The 24,643-nt window shown below is 56.3% G+C and overlaps 1 protein-coding gene across 3 annotated transcripts in view; it reads right to left on the reverse strand.

Annotated features, from left to right (window-relative positions):
• Positions 1-11,060: 11,060 nt before the first annotated feature.
• PBX4 (PBX homeobox 4) overlaps positions 11,061-24,643 on the reverse strand; it is a 44,255-nt gene continuing 30,672 nt past the window's right edge. For all 3 annotated transcript variants that reach the window (XM_045048935.1, XM_003982174.5, XM_023247888.2), the window contains 6 exons: positions 18,306-18,553; positions 17,837-18,027; positions 17,433-17,568; positions 14,385-14,526; positions 14,067-14,173; positions 11,061-11,719 (listed from right to left, as the gene is read on the reverse strand). In XM_045048935.1, coding sequence (XP_044904870.1) covers positions 11,627-11,719; positions 14,067-14,173; positions 14,385-14,526; positions 17,433-17,568; positions 17,837-18,027; positions 18,306-18,553 — 917 coding nt within the window. In that variant the 3' untranslated portion in view covers positions 11,061-11,626. The remainder of the gene's footprint in view (positions 11,720-14,066; positions 14,174-14,384; positions 14,527-17,432; positions 17,569-17,836; positions 18,028-18,305; positions 18,554-24,643) is intronic.

The raw sequence follows: 24,643 nt of genomic DNA on the forward strand, positions 1-24,643 counted from the left end.
TCTGAGGGTGGGCCTCAGAACTCTGCTGGAGTCCAGGTTTGGGCGGCCCCAGGGGGGCCGGCGCCCCAGCCTCTGCCTGGATAGGCTAAAATGCACAGGAGTGGAGAGATGCTTTGAGATGCCTTGGGAGCCAGGGAGCATGTGCGTTGATCCACAACACACTGTGTCTACACCCCTAGCTGACAGGGAGGCTCGGAGGGGGAGTTCCTCGCCCAAGGGAACCTGGGCTCTGGGCTGCCCCGTGGGGTCCTGGGGAACAGGAAGAGCCAGGGGGGCCCCCCCACCGCGGCCGGCGGGTAAAGCTGGCTTCCAGGCTGAGGGTGATGAGGTGTCAGTCTCCGTGGCCAAATACCTTTCATTGAGAAAGTGTCGGGGCTGTGGCTGCTGCCAGGCCTGGGGCAGCTGGGTTTGGGGCGGGCAGCTGGCCTCCCTTCCCTGGGGTGGGGCAGGGGTGGATGGGCGTCCTCTTGAAGCCCCTCCCCAGATGCGGGGCCAGGCCAGGACTGAGAGGGGCTCCCGGAGGGAAGCGGATCAGGGAGGACGTTCCAGGTGGAGGGCACAGCCGAAGTGAGTGCTTGGCACCGGGCAGGGACTGTAGCCTCAGCTCCTGCCCATCCCTGCCGACACTGTTTAAGAGGACAGCGCCTGGCTCCAGTTTCCAGATGAGGAAACTGAGTCTCCCAAAGAAGCCATCGCCCTGAGCTGACAGCCCCGTGCCCCTTGCTGCTGCCTTGTGACCCTGTTTGAGCAGAGGGGGAGTTCAGCCTCACCCCCCGCCAACCCCCCGCCCCCGTTCTGGAACCTTGGCCATCCACCTCCTGGTAAATCCATTGCTCTCCCCCCAAACTGGGGCTGCCAGACCACACGCCCTCAAGTCTGGGTAAGTGGGGGGCATGAGCCCCCCCACCCCCACCCAGAGACCCTGGCTCCAGCCACCCTGGGGTCAGCTCAGGGCACAAGGAGGCCCTTGGTCCCGCCCACGGCATTTCAGACTCTTATAATTTTAGAACCAGGGGTTCTTAAAATTCCTAGCACTGTGAGTGGGAGAAGAATTTTGGAACAATGCTTAAAACAAGAGAGGCTTAAAACCGCAGAATCAAAGAGGAGGAAGACGATCATGAACACACATTAAGCACTGACTGGATGCAAGGCCTCCCTGCTCCCCCAAGAACTAACTCACTTTAAGGGCATTTATTATCTTTTTAACGTTTATTTAGTTATTTTGAGAGAGAGAGAGAGAGCATATGAGCAGGGGAGGGGCAGAGAGAGGGAGGGAGGGAGGGAGAGAGAGAGAGAGAGAGAGAGAGAGAGAATCCCAACAGGCTCCACGCTGTCAGCCCTCAGTCCCACGAACCGTGAGAGCATGATTTGAGCCGAAATCGAGAGTCAGATGCTTAACTGACTGAGCCACCCAGACACCCCTCACTTTAAGGGCTTTTAATGTACACTTACTGTCTTGGAGGTCAAAATCGACTTGTAGGGAGGGTAATTTTCATACAACCCCCATTTCACAGCTGAAATTGGCCCAGGGTCACAAAGCAAACAGGGACACTGTGGGCTGGGGGTGGGGGAAGGGCAATGTTTCCCAGAGAAGGGGACATAGGTGCTGGGCCCTGAAGGATGGTGTAGGAGTTTGCCCAGCAGGCAAGGCAGGAAGGGCATTCCTGGCAGCTAGAAATGTGTCTGGGAAGGCTGGAGGAGGGAAACCTCAGGCGGACACGGAGGGCAGAAGGGAGCACAAGCGAAGCACGCAGGGGAGACGAACGGAGCCTTGAACGCCGAGTCAGAGGCCTGAGCTATCTCTAGCAGGTGATCAGGAGCCAAAGAAGGTGCTGGAGCGGTGGAAGTGTGCACACTTGCTCATGACAAAGACTCCTCTGGAACTGGTGCGGGATTCAGCTTGTGGGAGAGTGTTTCTTTCATGGAACTGTGGTCTGCTTCTTCCCACGTGGCAGCCCTTGTGGGGTCCAAACCCTGCAGTCCAGCGCCCCCTCCCCCTCGGCTGCCTCCCGTCCTGGCTGAACATTGCTGGCGCCTCCATCGGGGCCTCGTGGACCTGGCGTGGCCACCCACCACTTCCCCGGCCCCGTCTGTCTCTCTCATCAGCCCTCGGAGTTGGGTACGTCCCAGTCTCAGACCCCAAAGACTGGAGCCAGCCTGGCGGGGAGACCTGGCCTCCGTCGGCTGGGGGGAGTGGTGGAAACAGAGGCAGGGGGCCAGCAGAGAGAGAGCGGTCCAGGTGAATGCTGACGCCCTGCTGCCTGACCCCTCTCCCAGGGCCTGGGGTGGGGGGTCTGAGCAGGCAGGAGGGAGGAGACCCCAAAGATGAGGGAAGGACCAGGCACCGACATGTTGGTGTATACGCGGGACCACACACACTGTCCTACCCAGGGTCACAACCACCACATGGAGCCACACACAGTGGAGCCAGTCTCCCTCGTCATCCGTCCCAAGGTCACACTGTGCTCGTCACACCCCGTCCCTGTCCTCCCCAGACATGCCCTCCCACACCACTGGGGACACCTTTTCATCACCCATTTGGGTGATGCTGTCACTCTCCATTATAGCCCCACATGCGGTCACCAACCCCCCATCCGACTTGCCGGATGTGGGGAATACGCTGGACGCGCACCCTGACCAGCCACCCCGGGGGGGACGCACGCCTGACACGCAGGCCCGTGTGCGTGCAGCCAAGCGCACCTGTGCGTCATGTAGCATGGACACAGCCACAGTCTCCCTGCACTTGGGGATGTTCTGACCCCCAGATGGCTGGAACTGCCTGGGTCAGGACTGATCGTAACCCTCCCCCCCGCCACGACCTCCCACGATTCAGTCCCTCCAAGCACACTGGGCCACAGCCGGACACGTGTGGCACCTCCTACCCTTTTGGAGCCCCGGGGAGGGCGTGGGCGGGGGGCTGGAAGCTGGGGAGGGGGCCTCAAGGTCCCAGCGGCCTTTCCTGGGAAGTCCCGAATCCCTTCCTGCTGACTCAGCCCTGGGGGCTGGCAGGCGGGGTGCTGCCGAACCTCAGGTATGTCCTCGAAGGCTGCCTGGTGGGGCCTCCATCAAGGCGTGGGAGGGGAGCTCCCACTCAGCACTCAGCCCTTCCCCGGATCCCAGCCTCCCCTTTTGCCCCAGATGGAGCTTGAGCGTTAATGGTGCAGCTCAAGACCCGGTGCCAGCGTGGTGGGAGCTGAGGCCGGCTGCTCATACCTCCGTTTTTTTCCGGTTTTTTCCGGTTGAACGTTGGCGGAGCAATGAGTTCCCAGCCGAGCGAGGCTCCCTCGTAAAGGGGCCCTGCTCAGCCCACTCTCCCAGCCTTGTAAAGACGTGGATGTCTCAGATGGTCTGGGGGAAGTTGGCCTGGCGGCTTATCCTGGGGCCCAGCGCAGGGACAGACAGACAGACACACACACACACACACACACACACACACACACACACACAGATGTGCTCATATGTTCCCATGTGATGTCTACATGCAGACCTGTGGCTACAAATACACTTGAGCATTCATAGACTCAGCCCCTGGACTGGCCCTCACAGAGCCCCATTCTAAAGAGCAAGGCTAAGACAGGTGCAGATATCCCAGCCTTTGGGGCCAGGGGTTGGGAAAACCGAGAGGGGCACCCAGGGAAGGTTTTCTGGGGAAGCAAGCATTTAATATGGGCTTTGAAGGGTGAATAGGAGTTTGCCAAACCCAAATCAGATGTCCAGAGGTCTTGAAGACTGGTTTTAGAGTTTGTTTTTTTTTTGCCCGTGAGGATTTTAAGCAGGGGAATGACACGGCCGGACAGACCCCAACTCACGACCACTTCTTGAGGACCCGGCCTTCGCCCTCAGGGAGCTCTTTAATCAGGTGGGGGAAGGAGAGCCAGATCCAACCAGGAGGAACAGACGAGACCTCTGGTTTGTGAAGCACCTGCTCTGCATTGGTTTGCATCCTGTTAATAACCCTTCGAGGGTTCCATTATTATCCCCATTAAAAAAATTTTTTTTTTCAACGTTTATTTATTTTTGGGACAGAGAGAGACAGAGCATGAACGGGGGAGGGGCAGAGAGAGAGGGAGACACAGAATCGGAAACAGGCTCCAGGCTCTGAGCCATCAGCCCAGAGCTGGACGCGGGGCTCGAACTCACGGACCGCGAGATCGTGACCTGGCTGAACGCTTAACCGACTGCGCCACCCAGGCGCCCCTATTATCCCCATTTTAAAGCTCAGGAAACCAAGGCTGAGAGAGGCGAGTACTTTGCCCAGGGTGCTGTAGGGAGGTAAGGCGTACGTACATTACCCTGGCCTCCTACTTGAAACTGCCTGCTGACCTGGTCCCAAGCTAACCCGAAAGTCTGAAGGACAGAACGGTGAGGCTCAAATAAGTCAGCTTTGCCAAGGGTCATGTGTTTGCACCTGGCCAGGGAGCTTTTACGCATAAGCTTCTTGTCATTTGGCTGCTGAGTGGCTTTAATGGGGGGGCTTCGAGGCGGAGGGATGTCCAGGCAGAGGCCCGAGGGTGCTCCTCCTCCCTTTTGGGAGGCCTGGGCCCCTGGCCTTGGCCCCCGTCTGCCGTCTGGCCCGGCTGAACACAAACACTTGGAAATGGCCGACCCAACGGAATCTAGGTTGTGGTCAGGCTGTGGCTGAAGAAGCCACTGGAAAAACACGCAGTCCACGGGGCCAGGCCCAGCTTACGTTTCACCGAGCAGGAGTGGCCTGCCCAGTGCCCAGAGCCGAGGAATGCTGGTTTTCGAGTTCTTTGGAACCTGTCATCTGAGCAATCTAGCTGCTGGGTGGTGCTACCTTCTGTCTCGTGTCGTCAGGCTGTGACCTGCCTCCTAGGGTGTCCTTGAAGAATCAGGTCTCTTGGGTTGGCCTCCTGGTCCAGCTGCTGTTGGAGACCCCTTGTCTGCTTGCATGACCCTGACCATGGGGAGTTCACCCCTTTATGGCTATTATTCCCTGCAGCCAAGAGCCTGTAATTGGGCAGATTTCTCACAGGAAGCTCTGGCTCCCTTGACCACACAGAGGGGAGGTCAGGCAGCCCGAGCACCCCGCACCTACACCCCTCTGTGCGTCCAACCCCTCCCGGGCCTCTGGATGACCCCCAGGCCCTTTGGGTTCAGTGTGGCCCAAGGGGACCTGAGTGTCTCTTCCCAGAATGTGTTCTTCACCTTCTGGCCATGTTTCGGTGCTATTTGCCCATCCACCTGTCCTGAGCCACACGGTGGCCCACACATCCATTAGGCACCTACTGCTAAAGCACTTTACTTACATCTCTTCTCTGATCCCTCCCAGGGAGGCTGTTTCTGTTATTGCCTCAGTTGACAGATGGGGAAACTGAGGCTCAGCCAGTTAACTTGGTATCCTGGGGTCACAGGGGCAGATCCTGGACGTGGAAGCCTGTTTCCTACTGGAACCAAGAGAGCAGCCTGGGCAACCTCATCTTTTGGGCTGAGGCATCCCCTGGAGGCCATAGGGGGAGCAGGTGGGCCTGAGTGTCTCCAGCTTTCCAGAAGCTCCAGTCACTCCCTTACTCACACACCCTCCATGACTCCCATGGTCCCTCTCAGTGGGGCTGGGGGCTCTGGATGAACCCTTGCGGGGTCACCACAGAGACCCCTGAACACAAAGCCTGGCTTCTTGGGTCAAACCTAGGCCCCGACCCCTGTCAACTTCACAGCCTCAGGTTCTCTCAGCTGAAGAACAGTAGGCCCAACAATCGCCTCTGCTTCTTCGGGTCTTAGTGAACACAAGCTGGCATGCAGTAGGTGCTCACTAACTGCATTCTCACTCTCAGTAACATGCAGGAGGGGGCAGGGTTTGAGTTGAGGTGTTCTGGGCTCCCCTCCCTAGGCTACTGCCACCCCCCCCCCACCCCTGAGCTTTGCAGTGATATTGAGTGGGGGATATTAAAACTCCCCAAAGCACCTAAATCAGGGCCTCAATTTCCCCACCAGTGTCTGAGGGCCTCCCGACCCCTCCTCCAGGGTTCTGGTGTGGAGGGTCTTGAAACACCTCCTGGAGTCTTAGGGGAACAGAAATCTTTACTAACGATTGGATATGGGCCCTCATCAGGCACTGGACTTCCTATCTTGAAACTGCACGCGGGGACCTTGAAACTGCCACAGTGCACTTAACTTGCGCCTGGATATACCTCTGCAACCTGGACTCTAGGAGCCCTCTAAGTCTTCCCGTGGACTGGTCCAGGGGATCTGGAAATTTCAACAAGGGCTTGGTCATGGGGAGCCTCCAAACTCCCGCGGGGGGGGTCTCAAACCCCCTATTTCAAGGATCACATCTTTTGCGAAGGGTGGGAGGCTGCGGCCATTCTTGGAGGCAGGAGACTGGGGTGCGGGTGAGGTGGGAGGGAAACCTGAAAGGGGTTTGGACCTGGGCCCCTCTGAGCCCAGGGCCTGGGGGAGGGGGCGGCATCCGGGACCCAGGGCAGCAGCCACCAGAACCCCAGTCTCTGACCCTCCCCTGTGTCCCAGACGACCCTGACGGCTTCCCGGGAGGTGGAGAAGGCCCGAGGCCGGGAGCAGCTCTCGCGAGGGGAAAAGCTTCAGGGCGATAAGAGGCGGGGCCAGGATCCGGGGGCGGGCCCCACACCCCCAATAGAAGATGAACCCAGGGCTGGGGCGGGACCGCACAAGGAGAGGGGCCAGACGAGGGGAGGGACCAGACTAGGGGTCTTGAATACTCGAGCCGAGCCGAGGTCCCTGAGAGGAGGTGGGTCGATGAGGGGCGGGGTCTAGTTGGACAGAGACCAGTTGCCTGCCAGATTCCCTAACCCTACCCCGCCCCAGGAGAGATCATGAAATGAAACCAGAAGCTGCGGGAAACTTCGACCCACGACCAACGTGGGGTGAGTGAAGTCGGAGACCTTCCCCACACACAGACCCCAGCTCTCCTCACCCCTCAGCCCTCCCCAGGACTTCCCCATCAACCAGGCAGTCGTGAGGTTGAGGACAGAGAGGGGCAGCCTTGTCTCTAGGAACACACAGTCCACTCCCCTCCCCGGGATTTCAGGGCAGTTGCCCCCGCCCCCGCAACTGCGGGAACCGCCCTATCTCTACCCCAGAAGAGAATGAGGTGCAAGGCAAGAGACATGACAACGCCCCCAGCATCTTAGCCACCCCTCGCTAGACTGAAGTCCCAGGATGCTGGTGTCAGGGACTCTGAGAGGTCAGGGCCTGGGAAGAGGGGTTTGGGAGGGAGTGGGATGGGAGCAGAAGGAGCTCTGGTAGAGCAGTTAGCTCTAGTCAAAGACGGGAAGAGAGGCCAGTCAGGCAGGCACTCAGTGCAAAGGCCCTGGGGTGGGAATGCTTTATAGGACGGGTAATGAGGTTGGCGAGGAGGGAGACGAGATCGACTTTGTTGGGCTTGGAGGAGACACAGGAGGGGGAATTGGATTCCGAGAGGGAAGAGAAGGGAAACCAGGTTAGCTAAGTAAATAGGCCTGGATCTGACTTACGTTGTAAGATCGCCCTCTGGCGTCCCCGTGGAGAACGGGCAGAGAGACGGGGGTGTCTCCCAGTTTATTCTGGCAGTCACAGCCAGGCCGATCTTGCTCAGACGACCGGCCTCCTGTCTTCCTGTCTCAGTGTTCCCTTCGGCAGAAGGGGTACAGGATAGCCCACACCTTCTGAGAGCGCCCCCTACGTGCACATCGTCTCAGTGCTGTCTCACACGATTCCTACTGAGCTTTACTTTCTATTCCCACTTCAAAAAGACACATTGCAAGGGACAAGTTGAATAATAATGATAGTAATAGTGACGAATGAGGTCCCGTTTCTTGCCCTGAGTCAGGCCCTTTACGTGGATCAGCCCTTGGACAGCACAGACACAAGGTGAGGGGGTCTTATGTCCTTGGTAGAGGCAGGCGTCCAGACCCCCAGCTCTGTGCTCTCTGGCAGGGTCTGCGGGCCACGGCGACCCCTGGTGGTAGGTGGAGGGACCGCTGGACCTCTCACACCGCGCTCCCCTCCCCCCCCCCCCCGCCCCCCGCCCCCATCTCCTCTCTCTGCTGTGGCCTCCAGTTCCCTCTCCTGATGGGTCCCCTCAGATAAAAACCCTGATCATGCACCTCCAAGCCCTGTGATCACCCAGGTGGTGGGTGGGCAAATTCAGGCGGGGTTGGGGGGGTACACACCTGACTTGCTGTTGAGTGGGAGTGGGGTGGACCGAGCCGCAGGGAGACTAGGATGCCATGGAGGGAAGGTAGTTCAGCTCTGGGCCGTCAGGGTTGGGGTGTCTGTCACACAGCTGGATGTATTAGTTGTGTTCAGGAGAGAGAAATTTGGAAGTCCGGAGAAGCCAGAATATGGCACAGAAACCAAGCAAGAGAGGATGTCATGGAAGACAGAAGACTAGGTTTCAGGAGCAGGAAGGAAATGAAGCTGCATTAGCATCGAGAAGTGACCGCCAGACAGAGCAGCGTGGGTTCAGTGGAGCGATGAGGCCACCGACTGGTTCAAGAAAGAACCCGAGACTGGAGCACAGTCAGCTCGGGGGGGTTGGGGGGGGGTAGATTCCCAGCAAAGAGTTGGCCAGGGTCCCCTCCACGTGGGAGGGTAACTGGGACAGCTACACCAGGGAAATCTTGAGGGTGAGAGAGGGTGGGATACTCCGGGACAGGTCGTCTGGGCAACAGAGAGGTGTGAGGTAGAGGTGGAAGGTGTGGGCGTGGAAGACAGCGGTGACCGGGGGTTCCCGAGAGACACAGACAAAGCAGCGACTTGCGGTTCCCAGCCTGATGCAGGAGCCCTCCTACGGCTTGGCCTCCCGCTCACGCGCGCCCTCTTGTGGCCATGGTGTGAATTCGGACTGTGGTTCTCTGGGCTGCAGGCCTGGAGCTGGGTCTTTAGGAGGGTTTTTGTTTTATATATATATATTATATATATATAATATATAATATATAATATATATATGTCTTATATATATTATATATGTTATATATAATATATAGCATACATAATATATAACATACATAATATATAACATATATAACATATATAACATATATAACATATATAATATATATATAAATCCACCTTCTCCAATGAGATATTCAGTCATAAAAAGGAATGAAGCCCTAACTCACGCTGCAACACGATGAACCTCAAAAACATGCTGAGTGAAAGAAGCCAGTCACAAAAGCCCACAGAGTGCAATTCCAAGTATATGAAACGTCCAGAACAGGCAAGTCCGTAGTCACAGAAGGGAGAGAAGGCAGATCAGTGCTTGCCAGGGGCTGGGGGAGGGGATGCGGAGTGACTGCTGGTGGGGATGGGGTATCCTTTGGGGTGAAGGAAATGTTCTGGAACTAGATAGAGGTGGTGATTTCACAATCACACTGTGAATGTAATCAATGCCACTGAAATTATTCACTTGAAATGACTAAAATGGCATATTTTGCTATATATATTTATCACAATTTTTTAAATGTTTATTTTTATTTTTGAGAGAGAGAGAGAGAGAGAGAGAGAGAGAGAACAAGCCGGAGAGGAACAGAGAGAGAGGGAGACAGAAAATCTGAAGGAGCCTCTACGCTGTCAGTGCAAAGCCCAACGTGGGGCTCGAACCCACAAACTGTGAAATCATGACTTAAACCGAAATTGGAGGCTCAACTGACTGAGTCACCCAGGCGTGCCCCTTACACAATTTGTATAAAGGGGAAAGGGGAGCCTGGGTGGCTCAGTCAGTTAAGTGTCCAATTCTTGATTTCAGTTCACGTCACAATCTCATGGTTGGTGAGATCGAGCCCCTGCTTCGGGCTCTGTGTTGACAGTGCAGAGCCTGCTTGGCATTCTCTCATTCTCTCTCTCTCTCTCTCACCCTCCCCCACTCTGTCTCTCTCACAAAACAAATAAATTTTAAAAATGGCGGGGGGGGGGGTGGTGGTGAAGGCACCTTTTCCCAGAGGCCAGCCCTGAACGCACTGCCGACTTCTGCTCATGTTTATTCTCCTTTTTCTCTAGAACATAATTTCACTAGACCAGGGCCTGGGTCTGTCAGTGAGTCTTGGGCTGTAGGGAACCAGGAAGCAGGCTCGTTAGACCTGGGGACAGGCACTTAGGGCAGGGGGAGGGAGTCAGCTGCCACCTTCGGTTGCAAACAATAAAAAACCCACACTGAGCATTGCAAGGAGCCCGCAGTGCAGGGCGGGTCCCCAGCTGGCACCTGAACAGACTGGGCCAAGGCCAAAGGGCTGGCAAGGGAACCACGCCTCACCTCAGATGTCCCTCCTGTCCCACAACTGCCTGGACCCACTGAGACCCCCCCCCCCCCGGCCAGCTGTAGTTTTGGGGCTGCCCAGCACCCAAATAACTCCTGCTGGCAGGGACGTGGTGAAGTATTGCTGGGAGGGCAAGGGGGAAACCACTGCTGCACCGGGAGGTCCCTGATGGCTGCCCCTCGGCCGCCCTGAAGGCTTGCAAGGCAGTGAGGGAAGAGGAAGGGCAGCCACGCCAGCGACTGTGCAAACGCCTGGCTGGGGCAGGTTCCCAGAGCAGCCCCACAGAGGCCCCGAGCCGAGTGGCATCGTGGGCGCACAGCCACTGACGTGGGCCCCAACTACATGTTCAGCGCTGAGGCTGAGGGGCTCCTGCCATGGCGCTTCGTTCGCTGGAGGAAAATCCTGGTCAGACACAGAGGCGATGGCTGCCCCAAGCTGCACTGTGTGGAGTACAGCAGCGTGTCCAGGGTGGGGACACGCATGCTGGGATATATCACAGGCCATCTTGGCGGGATACGCTGAGCCCTGCCCGGCAGTGGTCACCTACGGAGAAGGGGCCCGGCCCAGGCAGGTTGTGATGCTTTCTACGCAGGCCCTCTTGTACCGCCCGCACGACAGAGTCACTTCCCGGCTCTTCAATAGCAACAGAGATGGAATGTGGACATGGTGTGGTGACAAACCCGTGGCTGGGCCGAGCTCCTCTTGGCCCCCACGCTCACTGGCGGAGAGGGACGAGGAGGCAGAGGAGGAGAGGGGTGAGGGGACCAAGAAGGACTCCCAGGAATCAGGGAAGGCCTCGGGCCCTCAGCACTTCATGAGCACAGATGCAGGAAAGCACTTGGGAAATTTATTGTCTTTACTGACACGTCAACTGAGAATGGAAGAACTTATATTAACAGAGAAAAATACAAAACCAATTCCCAGTAAAATTCTGAGCTCACAACAGACTTAAACAAAAGCATAATGAAAAGATACAGCAGAAGCGAGTGGGGAAGGCGGCGTCCGGGCCAGTCGGCACACGGAGGGACAAACGAGCGGACAGACTCACGGCTCGGACACCGCCCAGCTACCGCCGTGGCCGGAAACAAACCTTGTGTGAACAACATCAACGTGAAAAGAAGTCAAAAGTTGTAATGGGAGGATTGTGACAAGTCCTAGAAGAAACGATGCACAGTCTTATCATAAAATTACTATGAAAAAAAAACCCAAACTGAATCGAGAAAATGAGAGCATCTCAGACCATTTCGAATCCCAGCCGGCAAGCAACGGACAGCAGCAACCCAACGGTTCTGGGTTTTCCGAGGTATAATGGGCTGCACGCGCAGTAGAAGGTCAAGTGCCAGCAAACTGTGGCGGGTCACGCAGTCTGCTGTCCTGCTTGTCCCCCAAACTTAATTAGATGCATCTGAGCTGATGCTCCCGGGGTCTCCGGAGGGGGAAGCGGTCAACACCGGGGGGGCGGCTCCCAGCCGGCTGCCCCTGGCCTGAGAAGACAGAGACTGAGCGTCAGAAGGCCGCCCATGATACCGACGGCCTGTCCCACCCCACGTCCCCGAGAACCGAGGAGAGGAGCCAGGAGACAGGGGGCAGACCCAGGGGTCCCTCTTGAGTTACAGGTGGCCTCGCCACCTGACCCCTGATGTGGACCTGCTTCCTCGGCAGGAAGCGGCCTCCACTGGCCACCTACGGGGCTCTGGTCAGGGACTGATATGGCATCGTGGCACAGCCAAGGCTTCTACACTTTCTGAGGGGGACGCAGACCCTGTCAGGCCCGGAGCTGATGACAGTCCCTGAAACATCACGGCCAGACGCAATGAGCAGGAAGGGGCTTGGAACCCTGGCTGGACGCTGGTCTGGCTCGGCAGCCAGCAGGGTGACAGCCATGGCTACCAGGCCTGGGGCTTTGTCTGTGGCACAGGGACAGCCTCAGGATGTTTGTCCACGGGATCCCCCCACCCATCGTAAGGAAAACACCACCGAAAATGGCTCTTCACGGGTGGCCTGCTCCACGGCGAGTCCTGTTTGCAGCGCACGAGAGCAGGGCCATTCCCTCTCCCGGCTCCCAGGTGTGATGTCACACCCTCCATGTGACCCTGAATTCTAGGTCCCTCCAGAGACCACAAAAGCTCCTCTCCACCTTCCTCTCTCTAGCATTTTCCTTACAGGCTGAGGCCTCCTGCCTGTACCCTCTTCCTCATCTGACCCCACCAGGCCATGACCCTGCTCCTTGCCCCACCTCGCCTGGTCTATTTGCTTGGCACATGTCCCCAGGCCAGTGTCAGGTGAGCGATCGACAGACTGTGGGCTTCCTGAGGGCGCTGCCTCATCCTGGGACATGGGGGTGCTCCGCTATCAGTCTGAGAGCAGCAGGGACGAGGCCTGGCCTTGGGGGACACTCTGCCCTCGGAAGGACACCCATAAGCCTGTGCTCCAGGAAGGAGGCCATGGGTGGTGGAAGGGAGGGGTCCAACCACAGGACTGAGAGGTGACAGGTGAGTGCCCAGGTGTGGGACTGGGAGCCCAGACGTTCCTCAAGTGCACAGGGCAGAGGTGATGGCTTCCAGCTGGGGTGGCCTCAGCCCTTGACCTGCTCTCTTGGAAGAGCATCTGTGTCTGCCCAGCACAAGGGTGTCCACACCAGACCGAGGACATTCCCACTTGCTGTGTGAGGCCTACAGGGAGGCCACATCAGGACTTAGGCAGCTCCAGATCCCCTGGGGATGGTTCTAGGGGGTAAGGGCAGACCTCATCTATCAGCTCCCCTCTGGGGAACACTCACTCCCAATTCACTCTCACACTCACACTCACTATACTTGAGTCACTGAGCCCCAAGGAATGCACAGAGCAAGATGAGGCTCGGCCACCTGGTGGCGCCAGAGCTCCCTGTTCAGCCCAGGTGCTCATTATGGGCTGTGGGGTTGCCATGGTGACGGGACACGCACCACCCAGCATCAGGTCCTGCCAAATGGCTCCAGGGGGCATGCACTCCCTGCACCAACACAGGGCTGGCTGGGAATAAATCAGTGGAGGGTCACCTGGCACAGTAGGGTACACTTGTGTGAAGAAAATGGTGGGCGAAGGCCCTGCCCGATGCCACACATCCTCTTTAGGGTGACCCTGTATGTGGGCCAGGCCCTTGTGACAGACAGCAGGATGCAGGGGAGGCACCAGGGGCCATGAGACGGATGGGGCCCCCCCAGTCCTGGCTGGTCCAACACACTGCCCAACATCCTGAGAAGGTTCCAGAGGGCACATCTGAGGTGCCCATGATTCCTGGCTCATTTTCTTTCCAGTCACCAAAACAGATCTTCACTCTGGCCCAGCTGGGCCCTGGGGAGGGGGTAGCCTGGCTATGTCAAGGCCAAGGCACTGACATGGCAAAGGGTCTGAGCCTAGAGAGCCTTCATGTTCCAATGGTCAGGGCCTTGTCTGCCTGTCCCCTCTTACCCCCTTGGGGTACAGATGTCCACTGGGAGGGAGGGCTCCATCCCACCAGCCCCAGCCCTTGCCTCGGGCCCACCACCCAGCAGCTACTGCGAACTACCGAGTCCTGGGACTGGGAGTGAAGCACACAGGTTTTTACAAAGTGGGCCCCACAGGGCCGTGCCCCTGAGGCAGCTCTGTCCAACTGCAGCCATCAGGACGATGAACCACGTACCCAGTGGGCCCCTACTCATTGCTGGGACCTCTGAGGGAGGGTCGTGGAGGCCGAGACGTGGCTGACAAGATGACCCACTCCAAGGACCCACCACCCACCTGGGCTCTGCATATCTGTCCCAATACTGAGTTGGAGACCCCAAGGGCATCCTCGAATTGTGCCCTGAAACTCACCTGAGACCGTAAGCTGCCTCCCGCAGGGGCGGGGCGGAGAGAGGCCAGTGTCTGCAGGGTGACAAGTGCATCCCCGGCACTGGTCAGCGGGAAGGGACCAGAGGAACCTGGAAGGGGTGGGAGGTGTTGGGACAGATGTTCCAGCCCCAGAAGTGACAGAGACTCCTCAGGTGGGATCTACCAGCCCCTCAGCCAGGAAGGGGTGGTGGGCACAGCTCCCAGCATCTGGCTCCCTTGGCCCCCTCGCCCCTTCCCCTGCAGCTCAGTGGGCATGGCCATGCATGAAGGACAGTGCCTGGGCTGGGCGGCCTCACTCACCGGAGCTGGGTGTCGATGGGCAGCTAGCCTGGCTCCCCAGGCCCCCGACTGCCATTTTAGTCGTATAAATGGTAGCTTCTTCTTGAAACTTCCCCATGTTCTTTTTATACCGAATTCTTTTGTTGCCAAACCAGTTAGAGACCTGCGGACACACAGAGAAAGAAGTCACTGGGAAAGCTGACCAGTAATGAGATAATGTGAGCAGATGGTGGGCACTCTCTGAGGTGCCCGTGCTCCCACTGTCCAGGAGGAACATCTCTGAGTGGCAACACGGGCCCCTGGGGCCAGGTGAGAGGCCGGGACTGAGAAGCTGGTGCTGACTGAACCGTGGACCCAGGGCAGTGGCCGCAGCGGGTGGGGGCCACCTCGGAGCCAGCCTGCCCTGTGGCAGAGGAAGGCCTGAGAGCCAGGGACGGGAAGTGGCTGGAAGGACACAGGCGCGTCGGACACGTGGAGAGACGAGCATCCACTCCCTGCAGGGGCAGGAACAGACTGAATTCTGGATTCCTCTTTAGGGAAAGTGAGAGTCAGGGAGACACATATCCCCTGGGACCCAGTAACCACATCCCTGGGAATTCGGTCTAAGGAAAGAACACACTGGATCCACAACTTATCAAAGGATGACATGGACGGACAGACAGACAGGGCAGTGGGGAGGAGCCGAGCGCTGAGCTCGGTGCCTTTTCACTTGCGCCTTGCCCCTGTCCTCAGAGCAGCTGGGGACAGCCGCCGTCACAGCCATCCTACAAGCAGGCAGGCCCGGCGGGTGCAGGAGCTGGCCCAGGGCCAAGCGGGCCGAGCCCAGAGGCCTCCAAACCTGTACCAGGACCGGGCCAGGGCTTCTCCTCCGGGGTCGTTCTCTGCGGCGGCCTGTCCTGAGCGCAGGAGGGCACTGACCAGCATCCTTGGCCTCCATCCAACCCCACCCAAGGGTTGTGACAATGGAAATTTCCCCTGGGGGCAGAATCAGTGAGACCCCAGGGCCAGCGCCTTCCACGGAGACATACACAACTAGAAACACTTTAATATCCCACAGTAAGGCCTGGGGCCCTGCCGTGAAATATATGTGGTTTAACCAACAGTCATAAACAGTTGACTTACGGTGGCAGGGTTTCGATGACCTTTTCTTTTCTAAAAATGTATTCCTTTAATGTCCCTACATTATCTTCTGCGTTAACCATGAAAAGAAAAAGCTCTGTGTGTGCTCCTGTCCCTCAAACAGTGTCTCTTCCCTTCTGCCCCCGGGTGTGAGGGTGGCCAGAGCAGCACTTGCTTCCCACTTACCTACACGGAATGGGCTGGAACGTCTTTGTGGAACTAAGTATGCAGAGGAATGGTAGCAAGCAGTTTTCCATGTGAATTTAACTGGCAGAGCAAACTTCGTGCGTGGGTGAGGCAGGGAGGCTGGCCCTGTCCTGGGCAGATAGGGGTCCGGGTGGCTGGGGAAAGAGCTGGTCCCGGGCCAGGGTCTGCACCCCAACATGGGCACCTCAAGCACGTGTGGGCACAGCACAGGCTCTCGGCTATCCTCTTGAACAGTGCAGCTGGGAGCCACTGGCCACCCCTACCCGGTCCCTCTGGCCCTGTCGGCCAAGCCAGCTACAGCTGCTGCCCAGGTTCCCCTCAGCACCCCATCTGAGGCTCATCCACGGCCCCTCGCCCCCTCCGGCCTCCTCAGCCTGCAGCTGCAGCTGATTCTATCTTGAGAACATCTGCGGCCTCACTTGGGACACTTGCGCTAATGGTGCCCCCCTTACTCTCTCCTCATGAGAACCTCGCGGCTTGCACATCTGCACCCCAAATTCAGAATCCCCCCTCTGCTGACCGTCTGCCACTTCAGGCCGTCCCGGGTCACGGGGGACCCGCCACAGTGAGGAGCGGCTCCCAGCACAGAATTCCGCTGCTCGGTCAGTGGGAGTCACCGGAAGGTGGCCAGAGCTTTTCAAGCTTTTGTTTCCAACGGACCCTCCCCTTAGACGAAGTCTAGACCCGAGACCCATCTGCTTTCCGTAGGCGCCGGGCTCTGAAACGAGTCTGGGTGTCCTCCAGACAACTGCATGAGGTGGCCGCTGCGCTTCGCAAGTGCACCTGACCTCAGCTCTGGCCTTGGTGCCGAGGACGCAGAGCAGTTCCCCAGTGAATGCAGTCAGATGTGTCAGCAAGGTCCTGCTGCCTATGTAACCCTGTGGGGCTCCTGCGTGCGCCTGTCATGAAGTCGCAGCTAGACTTGGCCCAGGCCAGGGCAGAGGCTTCTGGCTAAGGGCACAGGTTCTGAAGGCGGCCGGGCTGGGCTGGAAAGTCAGGCCCTCCAACTGCCCTTCAAAAACTGGAGGAGGGGCCGCCTCCGAGCGGAAGGTGATGCGCGATGAGCTAGAATTAGTGCCAGTCACCCTGGGGCCACAGGCCCGGGTGCTGCCCTGCGGCGTGGCCTGCCCCGGCCTCGCACCGTCAGCTGCCTGTACTCACCATTCCCGCTGTAAACCTCCTGAGATGTTTCTTGGGCTCTTGTCTCAGCACCACCTCCCTTGCCCCCAATTCCACCGAGAACACTGGCAGTCCAGACTCCCAGGGTCTCCCAAGGTCGTCCAGGTCCCAGCTCTGATCTGTACCACCACTCCCCATGTGGAGCCAGATGTTGCCAGATGTCCTACAACCCTGGCCACACAGTCTGGAATACCGGAGAAACAATCAAGCACCCGTGCATTCAAACCTCTCCCAGTATAGCTGAACGGGTACTTTGGCACGAGAGCTGGTCTGTCTAAATTAAGTCTTAATTTTGCCCCAAGCTCTTTTTCTTCGCCTCCGCTCACACCCTCACCTCACCTCACACAACACAGGACATCCCTGCCATACAAGCATGATATTAGACGCTAAGGACTGCAATTCACAGAGGGCCACCCTCTACACTCCACTGGTCTTGTGTCAGGGACCTCACGCGCCACCTGTGTGCTCCACACAGTTGATGAACTTCCCTGGGTGTCCTCCTCACTGGACGTGACCTTCTCCCCCTTCTATGTTCAGGAAGGCATGGCAGGAGAGGACCGTCACCTGGGAGACTGTGATGCCGCCCTTCCTGGCCAGCCTTTCTTTGGCTTCTTCACTGGGATAAGGGTTGTTCAAATGGGAATAAAAATACTCATTCAGCACTTCCGTGGCCCGCTTGCTGAAATTCCGCCGCTTACGCCTGCAAAGATGGACAGCCTCAGCCAGTGTGTACACACTGGCCTCTAGTGATGTCCCCTCACGCCCATCTGTGATTTTCTAGCGGTTATAACAGCAGCAGTCAACACTTCTGAATTGCCTCCCAAGAGGCTGTGTGAGGGCTATGCCCACAGCCATGGGTGGAGCCCCTGGACAGGCTCGGAGGCCCCCAGAACTTAAACCCAAGCCAGCAGCCGTTTCTTCTTCTTAAGAGCTGACCCTGGGGTTGAGGGCAGAGCTCAGGGCCTGACCTGGCATCAAGGAACCGTGAACGCAGGGTCATCACGGCCTCGCAGGTGCTCTGCTTCAGCTGCATCTGGATGGCACTGAACTTGCCGTGGATGACACTGACCATGCGCTCGATCTCCTTGGGCGAGACGGGCCTCATCCTGCTCTGCTCCCGGAGAAGGTTGGTGACGTGCGTGGTGAACTCGCGGCAGGCCTAGGGTGGGGACGCACATGCCAGCTTGTGACCACCCAGCGGGCTGGCTCGGGGCTCCACGCGGGACCAGCCACCTGCCACCCCCTGCGGCCTCCGCACAGGCTGGCTACTGAGAAGTGAATGCAAAGGGTTTCCAGCAAAATTGGCCACCTTTGCCGTGAGGCCAAGTGCGTGTACTCCCCGGTCTGTGCCACAAAAGAAAGGGGGTTAGTGTTCCACGTTTTGCTCTGACAAATGTGCATTCACATGATAGAAACTCTTCCATGCAGAAAGATCACCTGTTCATATTTCTCTAGCTCAGAGTGGTAAATCTGTCGGATCTGGGACAGCTTGGCCCTGTAGTCAGAGTGTTCAAGGCTATTGTCATTTGAACAGCCACCTGGTGTTGCTGTGTTGGCCGCTGCTACCGGGCCTCCTCTTCCTCGCCTCTCCGGCCTGGATACGCCCTCGGCCAGCAGCATGTTATCCAGCCTCATGAGCTGAGCGTTGGGGGGACATTCTTCTTGAATGCCATGGATGCTTAACCCTAGATAAGAAAGATGGGACTAAATCAGCGTCTGCCGTCGGAGCGAAAACAACCACAACAGATTATCAGCACTGGGGTCATATCTGAACCCTCCATGTCTGAACACAGAACTCCTGAGGGGAAAGGAAGGCTTCCTTTTATCCGGTAACACACACTGAGTCACCCACTTTGATAGTGGCCCAGGTGCCACACAAGAGGGCAGTCCAGGGAGTGCAGACAGGACACAGCTCAGTGCAGCCATGTGGGCAGAGCTCAGAGTCCATGGCTGGGTCCACACAAAGGCCTGGACAGGGCAGGTCTGGGGTGGCACATGGCCCTGGAGAAGGCTGAAGCCCTGAACCATGCCTGCAGAAGGGAGAGGAGGGCACATTTCCAGATGCTCACGCCAGGACATGGACGACTCATTCACATGGACACAAATGTGAGTGGGAGCCTAGCGTGAGTGCAGGGCTGTGTTGGTGTGCCTGGGACTGTGTTGTTGTGTGTTGGGAGGGGAACTGCTACTATAAAGTCAGAGAGGAAAAGCTTGATCCAGAGGGTACCAGCAAAGATGAATTAATCCACTTAGAGAATTTTTTTGAGAGAGAGAGAGCACAAGCTGGGGAGAGAGAGACAATCTTAAGCAGACTGCACGCTCAGGGCAGTGCCCAATGCAGGACTCGATCCCATGACCCTGGGATCATGACCTGAGCCGAAATCAAGAGTTGGGCGCTCAACTGACTGAGCCACCCAGGTGCCCCTCCACTTAGTTTAAGCAGAGAAACAAGACATTTGGCTCCGAAACTTGAAAAAGCTGTTCCAGCTGGGCTGAGAGAGTGGCCTGCTGGAGGGCAGGGCCAGACAGGCAGGGGAGGCAGTGGGGAGAGCTGTCCCCATCCAGGTGGACACAGAGCAGCCGCAGGGCAGCCAGAGGGAGAGTCCCCAGGATCCCTGACCACTGGATGTGGCTGTGAGAGAAAGAGGCCAGGGCAACTCCCAAATCATGTGGGCAGCACGATAGATGGCACCACATTCTCCCAAGCACAGTATGCAGAGTGGCAGGTGGAAAGGCTGACCCAGCCTGGGTCCCTGACCTAGCCAAGCACAGATGTGAAGTCGCTGCTTACTGGGAGTTGGGATTGAGCTGGCCAGTCTGGGTGGGAGACAGGTATTCATGTGTCATCGGCATGTGGGGTGTTCGTATCCACCTGTGCCTGCACCTGTACTTATGAGAGGTAGGCCACGCCCCCTGAGTGCTGGAAAACCAACATAAGGGACGGGAAAAGGAGGAGATGGAAAGAATTACCGGGTAGGTCGAGGAAAAAAGAGAAGTAGTCATGGGGGTGAAATGTGGGAGTAGTCATTAGACCGCTGTTGCTCTCTGCAAAAGCAGCTGTGGGGTATGGCAGGGGAGAACCCAACTAGAAAGCTCCAGGGGACCATGGGAGGCAGGCAGTGAAGGGGGGTGGGTGGGGAGAAGGCTGCTGCAGGGGCTGTAGACCCAGGCTCAGATCCGAGGAGGGTGGGCTTGCAGGACCTGAGTTTTGTTTGCTTCTTTAGTGACAGCACAAGTGTCCGTGGCTACAGAGAAATAGGTGGGTGATGGTTGCGGAGGTCGGGTGGGGGGGGCGTCCTTGAGGGGAGGGAGGCAGGGAATGGGGAAGAAAGCGATGATGTCCATCTAGTTCTGACTTTCCAGAAAAACAAAGTTTAAAGGGTTTTCTTAGTGGGGGTGGGGGCGCCTAGGTGGCTCATTTGGTTAAGGGTCCTACTTCGTGGGTTTGAACCCCGCGTCAGGCTCTGCGCTGACAGCTCAGAGCCTGGAGCCTGCTTCAGATTCTGTGTCTCCCTCTCTCTGTCCCTCCCTCTCTCACACTCTTTCTGTCTCAAAAATAAATAAATGTTAAAAAAAAAATTAAAGTGTCTTCTTGGGAACTGGCTCTTTTAATACTATCAACTACTGACTTAAGCCCTCAAATAAGAAAGAAGTCAAGCCCTGTCATAGATATTTATTTACATATCACTGTCCCTCTCCTGTTCCCTGCATAAAGGATTAACCTTTTCTGCCTAAAATTTACTTGTGAAACCATAAAGAGCTCAGAAGATATCCTTGTAGGAATGTCCCTCATGTGTGGGGACGCTTGCCATCTACTCAGTCCCACTGGGTTGCAGTGGGGGACTTTCTGAAAGCACGGAGGGGAAAGTGACACCTTCATCGGTTCCCCACTAGAGAAGTGGAGACCCAATTCTCTCATAATCTTACTTGATGTTCAAGAGGCACCAGAGGTGAATTTTAGTTCCTGGGCTCAACCAGGACAGGGCTCACAGGGCTGCACACACCCACCATCTGGTTCTTGCAGAGTTAACCTGCACTGCCTGGTCTGTGTACAGGCCCTGCCCCCCTCACCGCCTCACCTCTTCTTGCCCAGAGTAGATAATGGAGGCCCTCCTGCTCAGTCCCTTTTCAAATCCTATGGACTCCACCTCCTCAATCAACTCACCATCCATCCCCTCCCTTAATGCCATTCCTGGGCCCTGCTGTGCTGACCCCTCCCCGGCCCTCCATGATCTGCTGAGAAAATCCCTCTCTCTGTCCCATCCATCATGCACACCTGCAAGCTGACCACCTTCAAACACGGTGTTCATCGTGCCAGTCTTTGGTTCGAAGACCTCAACAACTCCCTGGCATCCACAGGTAAAATCTGGAATCTGACACCAGGCACTCATGGACTTGCCTGACGTCTCTCCAGACTCACCTTTGTGAACTTTTCCTCTGCTGGGCCCTGCACACCACCCTTTGTCAGCACGGCGGACACCGCTCCTGTCTCGTGTTTATTTCGCAGCTCCTCCCTGAGTGCCCGTGGCCCAGGTAGGGGATCGGGAGTGGGCCAAGAGGAACACACAAGGCCCGATCCTTCCCCAGGGGACCCCCAGCATGTCCTGGCGTCCATGGTGGAGAGGCTATCTCCACCTCTTCCATTATGACTTCAACTGAATTAGGGAAAAGAGCGGACAGGGTTGGAGCATGAGGTTTAGTGAAGGCGTGTGTGTGCACGCAGAGGTGTGGGCGCACGTGAGGGTAAATGGGTGCGTGTGTACACACGTGTATGTGTGACTCTGGGCTGATCCAGGGAGTGTGGCAATCTTTCTCATATTCTTTTATCTACCCAACAGCAAGCATCTAAGAGCCCATCACAAGCTGGGTACCACACCAGGTGCAGAAGATTTTTAAAAATACACCAAAAACATGGTGCTTGCTGTTCTCAAATGAAAATTATCAAATTACAGAGAATACCCAAGCCTTTTCTCACATCTATCTATAGGTATGTATTTTTAATGTTTGTTTATTTTTTTGAAGGGGGTGGAGGGGCAGAGAGAGAGGGAGACACAGAACATGAAGCAGGTTCCAAGCTCTGAGCTGTCAGCACAGAGCCCGACGCGGGGCTCAAACCCACAAACCGTGAGATCATCACCTGAGCCGAAGTCAGATGCTTAACCGACTGAGCCACCCAGGCGCTTTTCAATGTGCTTTTTCACTGTTAACCAGCATTTCAAAACTCAGCTCCAAAAATGACTGCATCAATACATACCTATAGATGGGGCGCCTGGGTGGCTCAGTTGGTTAAGCATCTGACTTTGGCTCAGGTCATGATCTCATGGTTTGTGGGTTTGAGCCCGCGTCGGGCTCTGTGCTGACAGCTCAGAGCCTGGAGCCTGCTTTGGATTCTGTGTTTCTCTCTCTCTCTCTCTCTCTCTTTCTCTCTCTCTCTCTCTCTCTCTTTGCCCCTCCCCTGTTCACGTTCTCTCTCTCTGTCAAAAATAAGTAAACATTAAAAAAATAAAAAAAAAGAAAAAAAGAAAAAGGACATATCCTTTGATCTCCAAATTACTATTCTGAGAACGTGTCCTACAGGAACACTGACACCTACAGGTGTATACTCTACCTACAAAAGTACAAATGGTGAATATTGTACTTTTGAAAAACTGAAAGCACCTAGATGTCCATGAATAAGGAGACAACATGCCTGTCACACCTCAGGCCTTGTGGTATTAACCATGCATACGCCTTGAGGTGCTGTTTTGGTAAGCAATCACACACTACAAGCTTTATTTCTTTAAGGCCGATCACTTTTGCAAATGAGTAAAAGCAAAACCAAAAAAAAAAAAAAAGTTACCCCGCGCTTTGGTCATCACGGCCAATCATAGCTGCGGATATGGCTGTGCAGAGTACATGTGTCTGGCTGTCACTTTACCTGCTTGCAAAGTGCCCTGTGCCCTTCGTCAGCTGCCCCTCCAGTGCAGCTCTGTCTCTCCCTCGGCACCAAGCGTCTGTCCTCCCAGGGCACCGCAACGGGCCTAATTAGGGTCATTAGTTACTCATTACCGTCAATTACAGCAAGATCATTCCCGTAGCCTGTTCCAGAGCATCTCAGACTACTTCTCAGCTCCCTCAAGGGCCCTCCACTGGTGCCTGGGAGGCCTTGGGGACCAGGAGCTTAGCTCAGGGACACTGTCTGTCAGAGGAACTTAGAAGAGGAGGTAGGACCTAAAATAAAGCCCCTCAACACCTGCCCCCCCACCCAGCCAATTGCCAGATTTCCTTCTGTTCCCAACTTCCTGAAGGTGATAAAAACCCTAGCGAATCAAACAATGAAAACTGTGAGTATCAACACATTTTGTTTGTTTTTTTAAAGAAATAATATGGAACTGCTATGGACTGAACTGTGTTTAAGCCCTAGTTCACATGTTGAAGCCCCAACTCCAATGTGACTGTATTTGGAGACAAGACCTGTGAGGAGGTAATTAAGATTGAACGAGGTTGGGGGGTGTCTGGGTGGCTCAGTTGGCGAAGCATCCAACTCAAGTCATGATCTCAGGGTTCGTGAGGCCCGCACTGCAGAGCCTGCTTGGGATTCTATCTCTCTGTCTCTCTGCCTGCGCTCTCTCTCTTTCTCACTCTCACTCTCAAAATAAATAAATAAATAAATAAATAAATAAATAAATAAATAAATAAATAAATAAATAAATAAAACTTAAAAAAAAAATTGAATGAGGTTGTAAGAGTGTAATGAGGATGCTCTCATCCTAGGCCTGTGGCCTTCTGAGAAGAGGAAGAGAGCCCTCCCATTCCCCCAACCTCAGTCTGAGGAACAGGCAAGAAGGCGGCTGTCTGCAGGCCTGGAAGTGGCCCTCACTAGGAACCAAATCAGCTGGCACCTTGACCTTGGACTTCCAGACTCCAGAATTGTGAGAAAATAAATGCCTGTTGTTTAAGCCACCCCAAGCAGACTAAGACAGGAACGTGATCCCAAGTTGTTTTTATTTTTCTCTCCTTAATGGAACAAACATATGGCTGCTGGGGGAGACGGAAGGCTCAGAGGGGAAGCCTCCTTCCCCCTGACGCCCCCATACTGCTTGCCCAGCCTTTCGCCCATTCAGGAGTGCTCTGGCTTGGCAGCAAAACCGTGTAGCAGCTTCGTCCCGGGCCAGGGTGGGAGTCTGGGCAGAGCCGTCTCCGGGACCCATACCCCTGTGGGAGGCAGTCTAACCCATGAGCTGAGCCCCAGAGGCCGCCGATGCCCCTAACTGGCCTGACCGCATGGCTGTGACTGTGTCACCCTGTAAACGTATAAATGAGTAAATGGCCACAGCTCTCCCTGAGCACCTGATGGGATGGGGTGACACAGGACAGGCCTGGCCTGGAGCCTGCCAGGATGCGGGCTTCCTCCCTGCTGCCCTCAATGGGAAGGGCCCTAGACCCTCAGAAGCCTGCCCCCCACTCCCACACAGTGGGGTCTCCACCACCCGCCGGCTGGCTGGCTGAAGCTGACAATGTGCAACTGAAAGATGCACCAAAGCCGAGAGAGAGGCGGCAATCGAACGGCTTTCTGAGGAGCCTTTTGATGAAAGAAAGCCCAAGCCTGGTGTTGGGACGTCAGGGTTATGGTCTTGAGCCCCAGAATCTTGAGAACACACCCACACACTGAAGGAAGGCGAGCGGGCGAGAGCAGGAGGTGGCCTGACTCTTCTTAGAGAACCCGAGCCCCCCACACCCTTCCGAATCCGGCCCTGAGAAGCTCCTGACCTTCTCCGTTGCTGCTTGCTCCCCTC

Source organism: Felis catus, chromosome A2 (genome assembly GCF_018350175.1).
Source record: "Felis catus isolate Fca126 chromosome A2, F.catus_Fca126_mat1.0, whole genome shotgun sequence".
NCBI lineage: Eukaryota > Metazoa > Chordata > Mammalia > Carnivora > Felidae > Felis > Felis catus.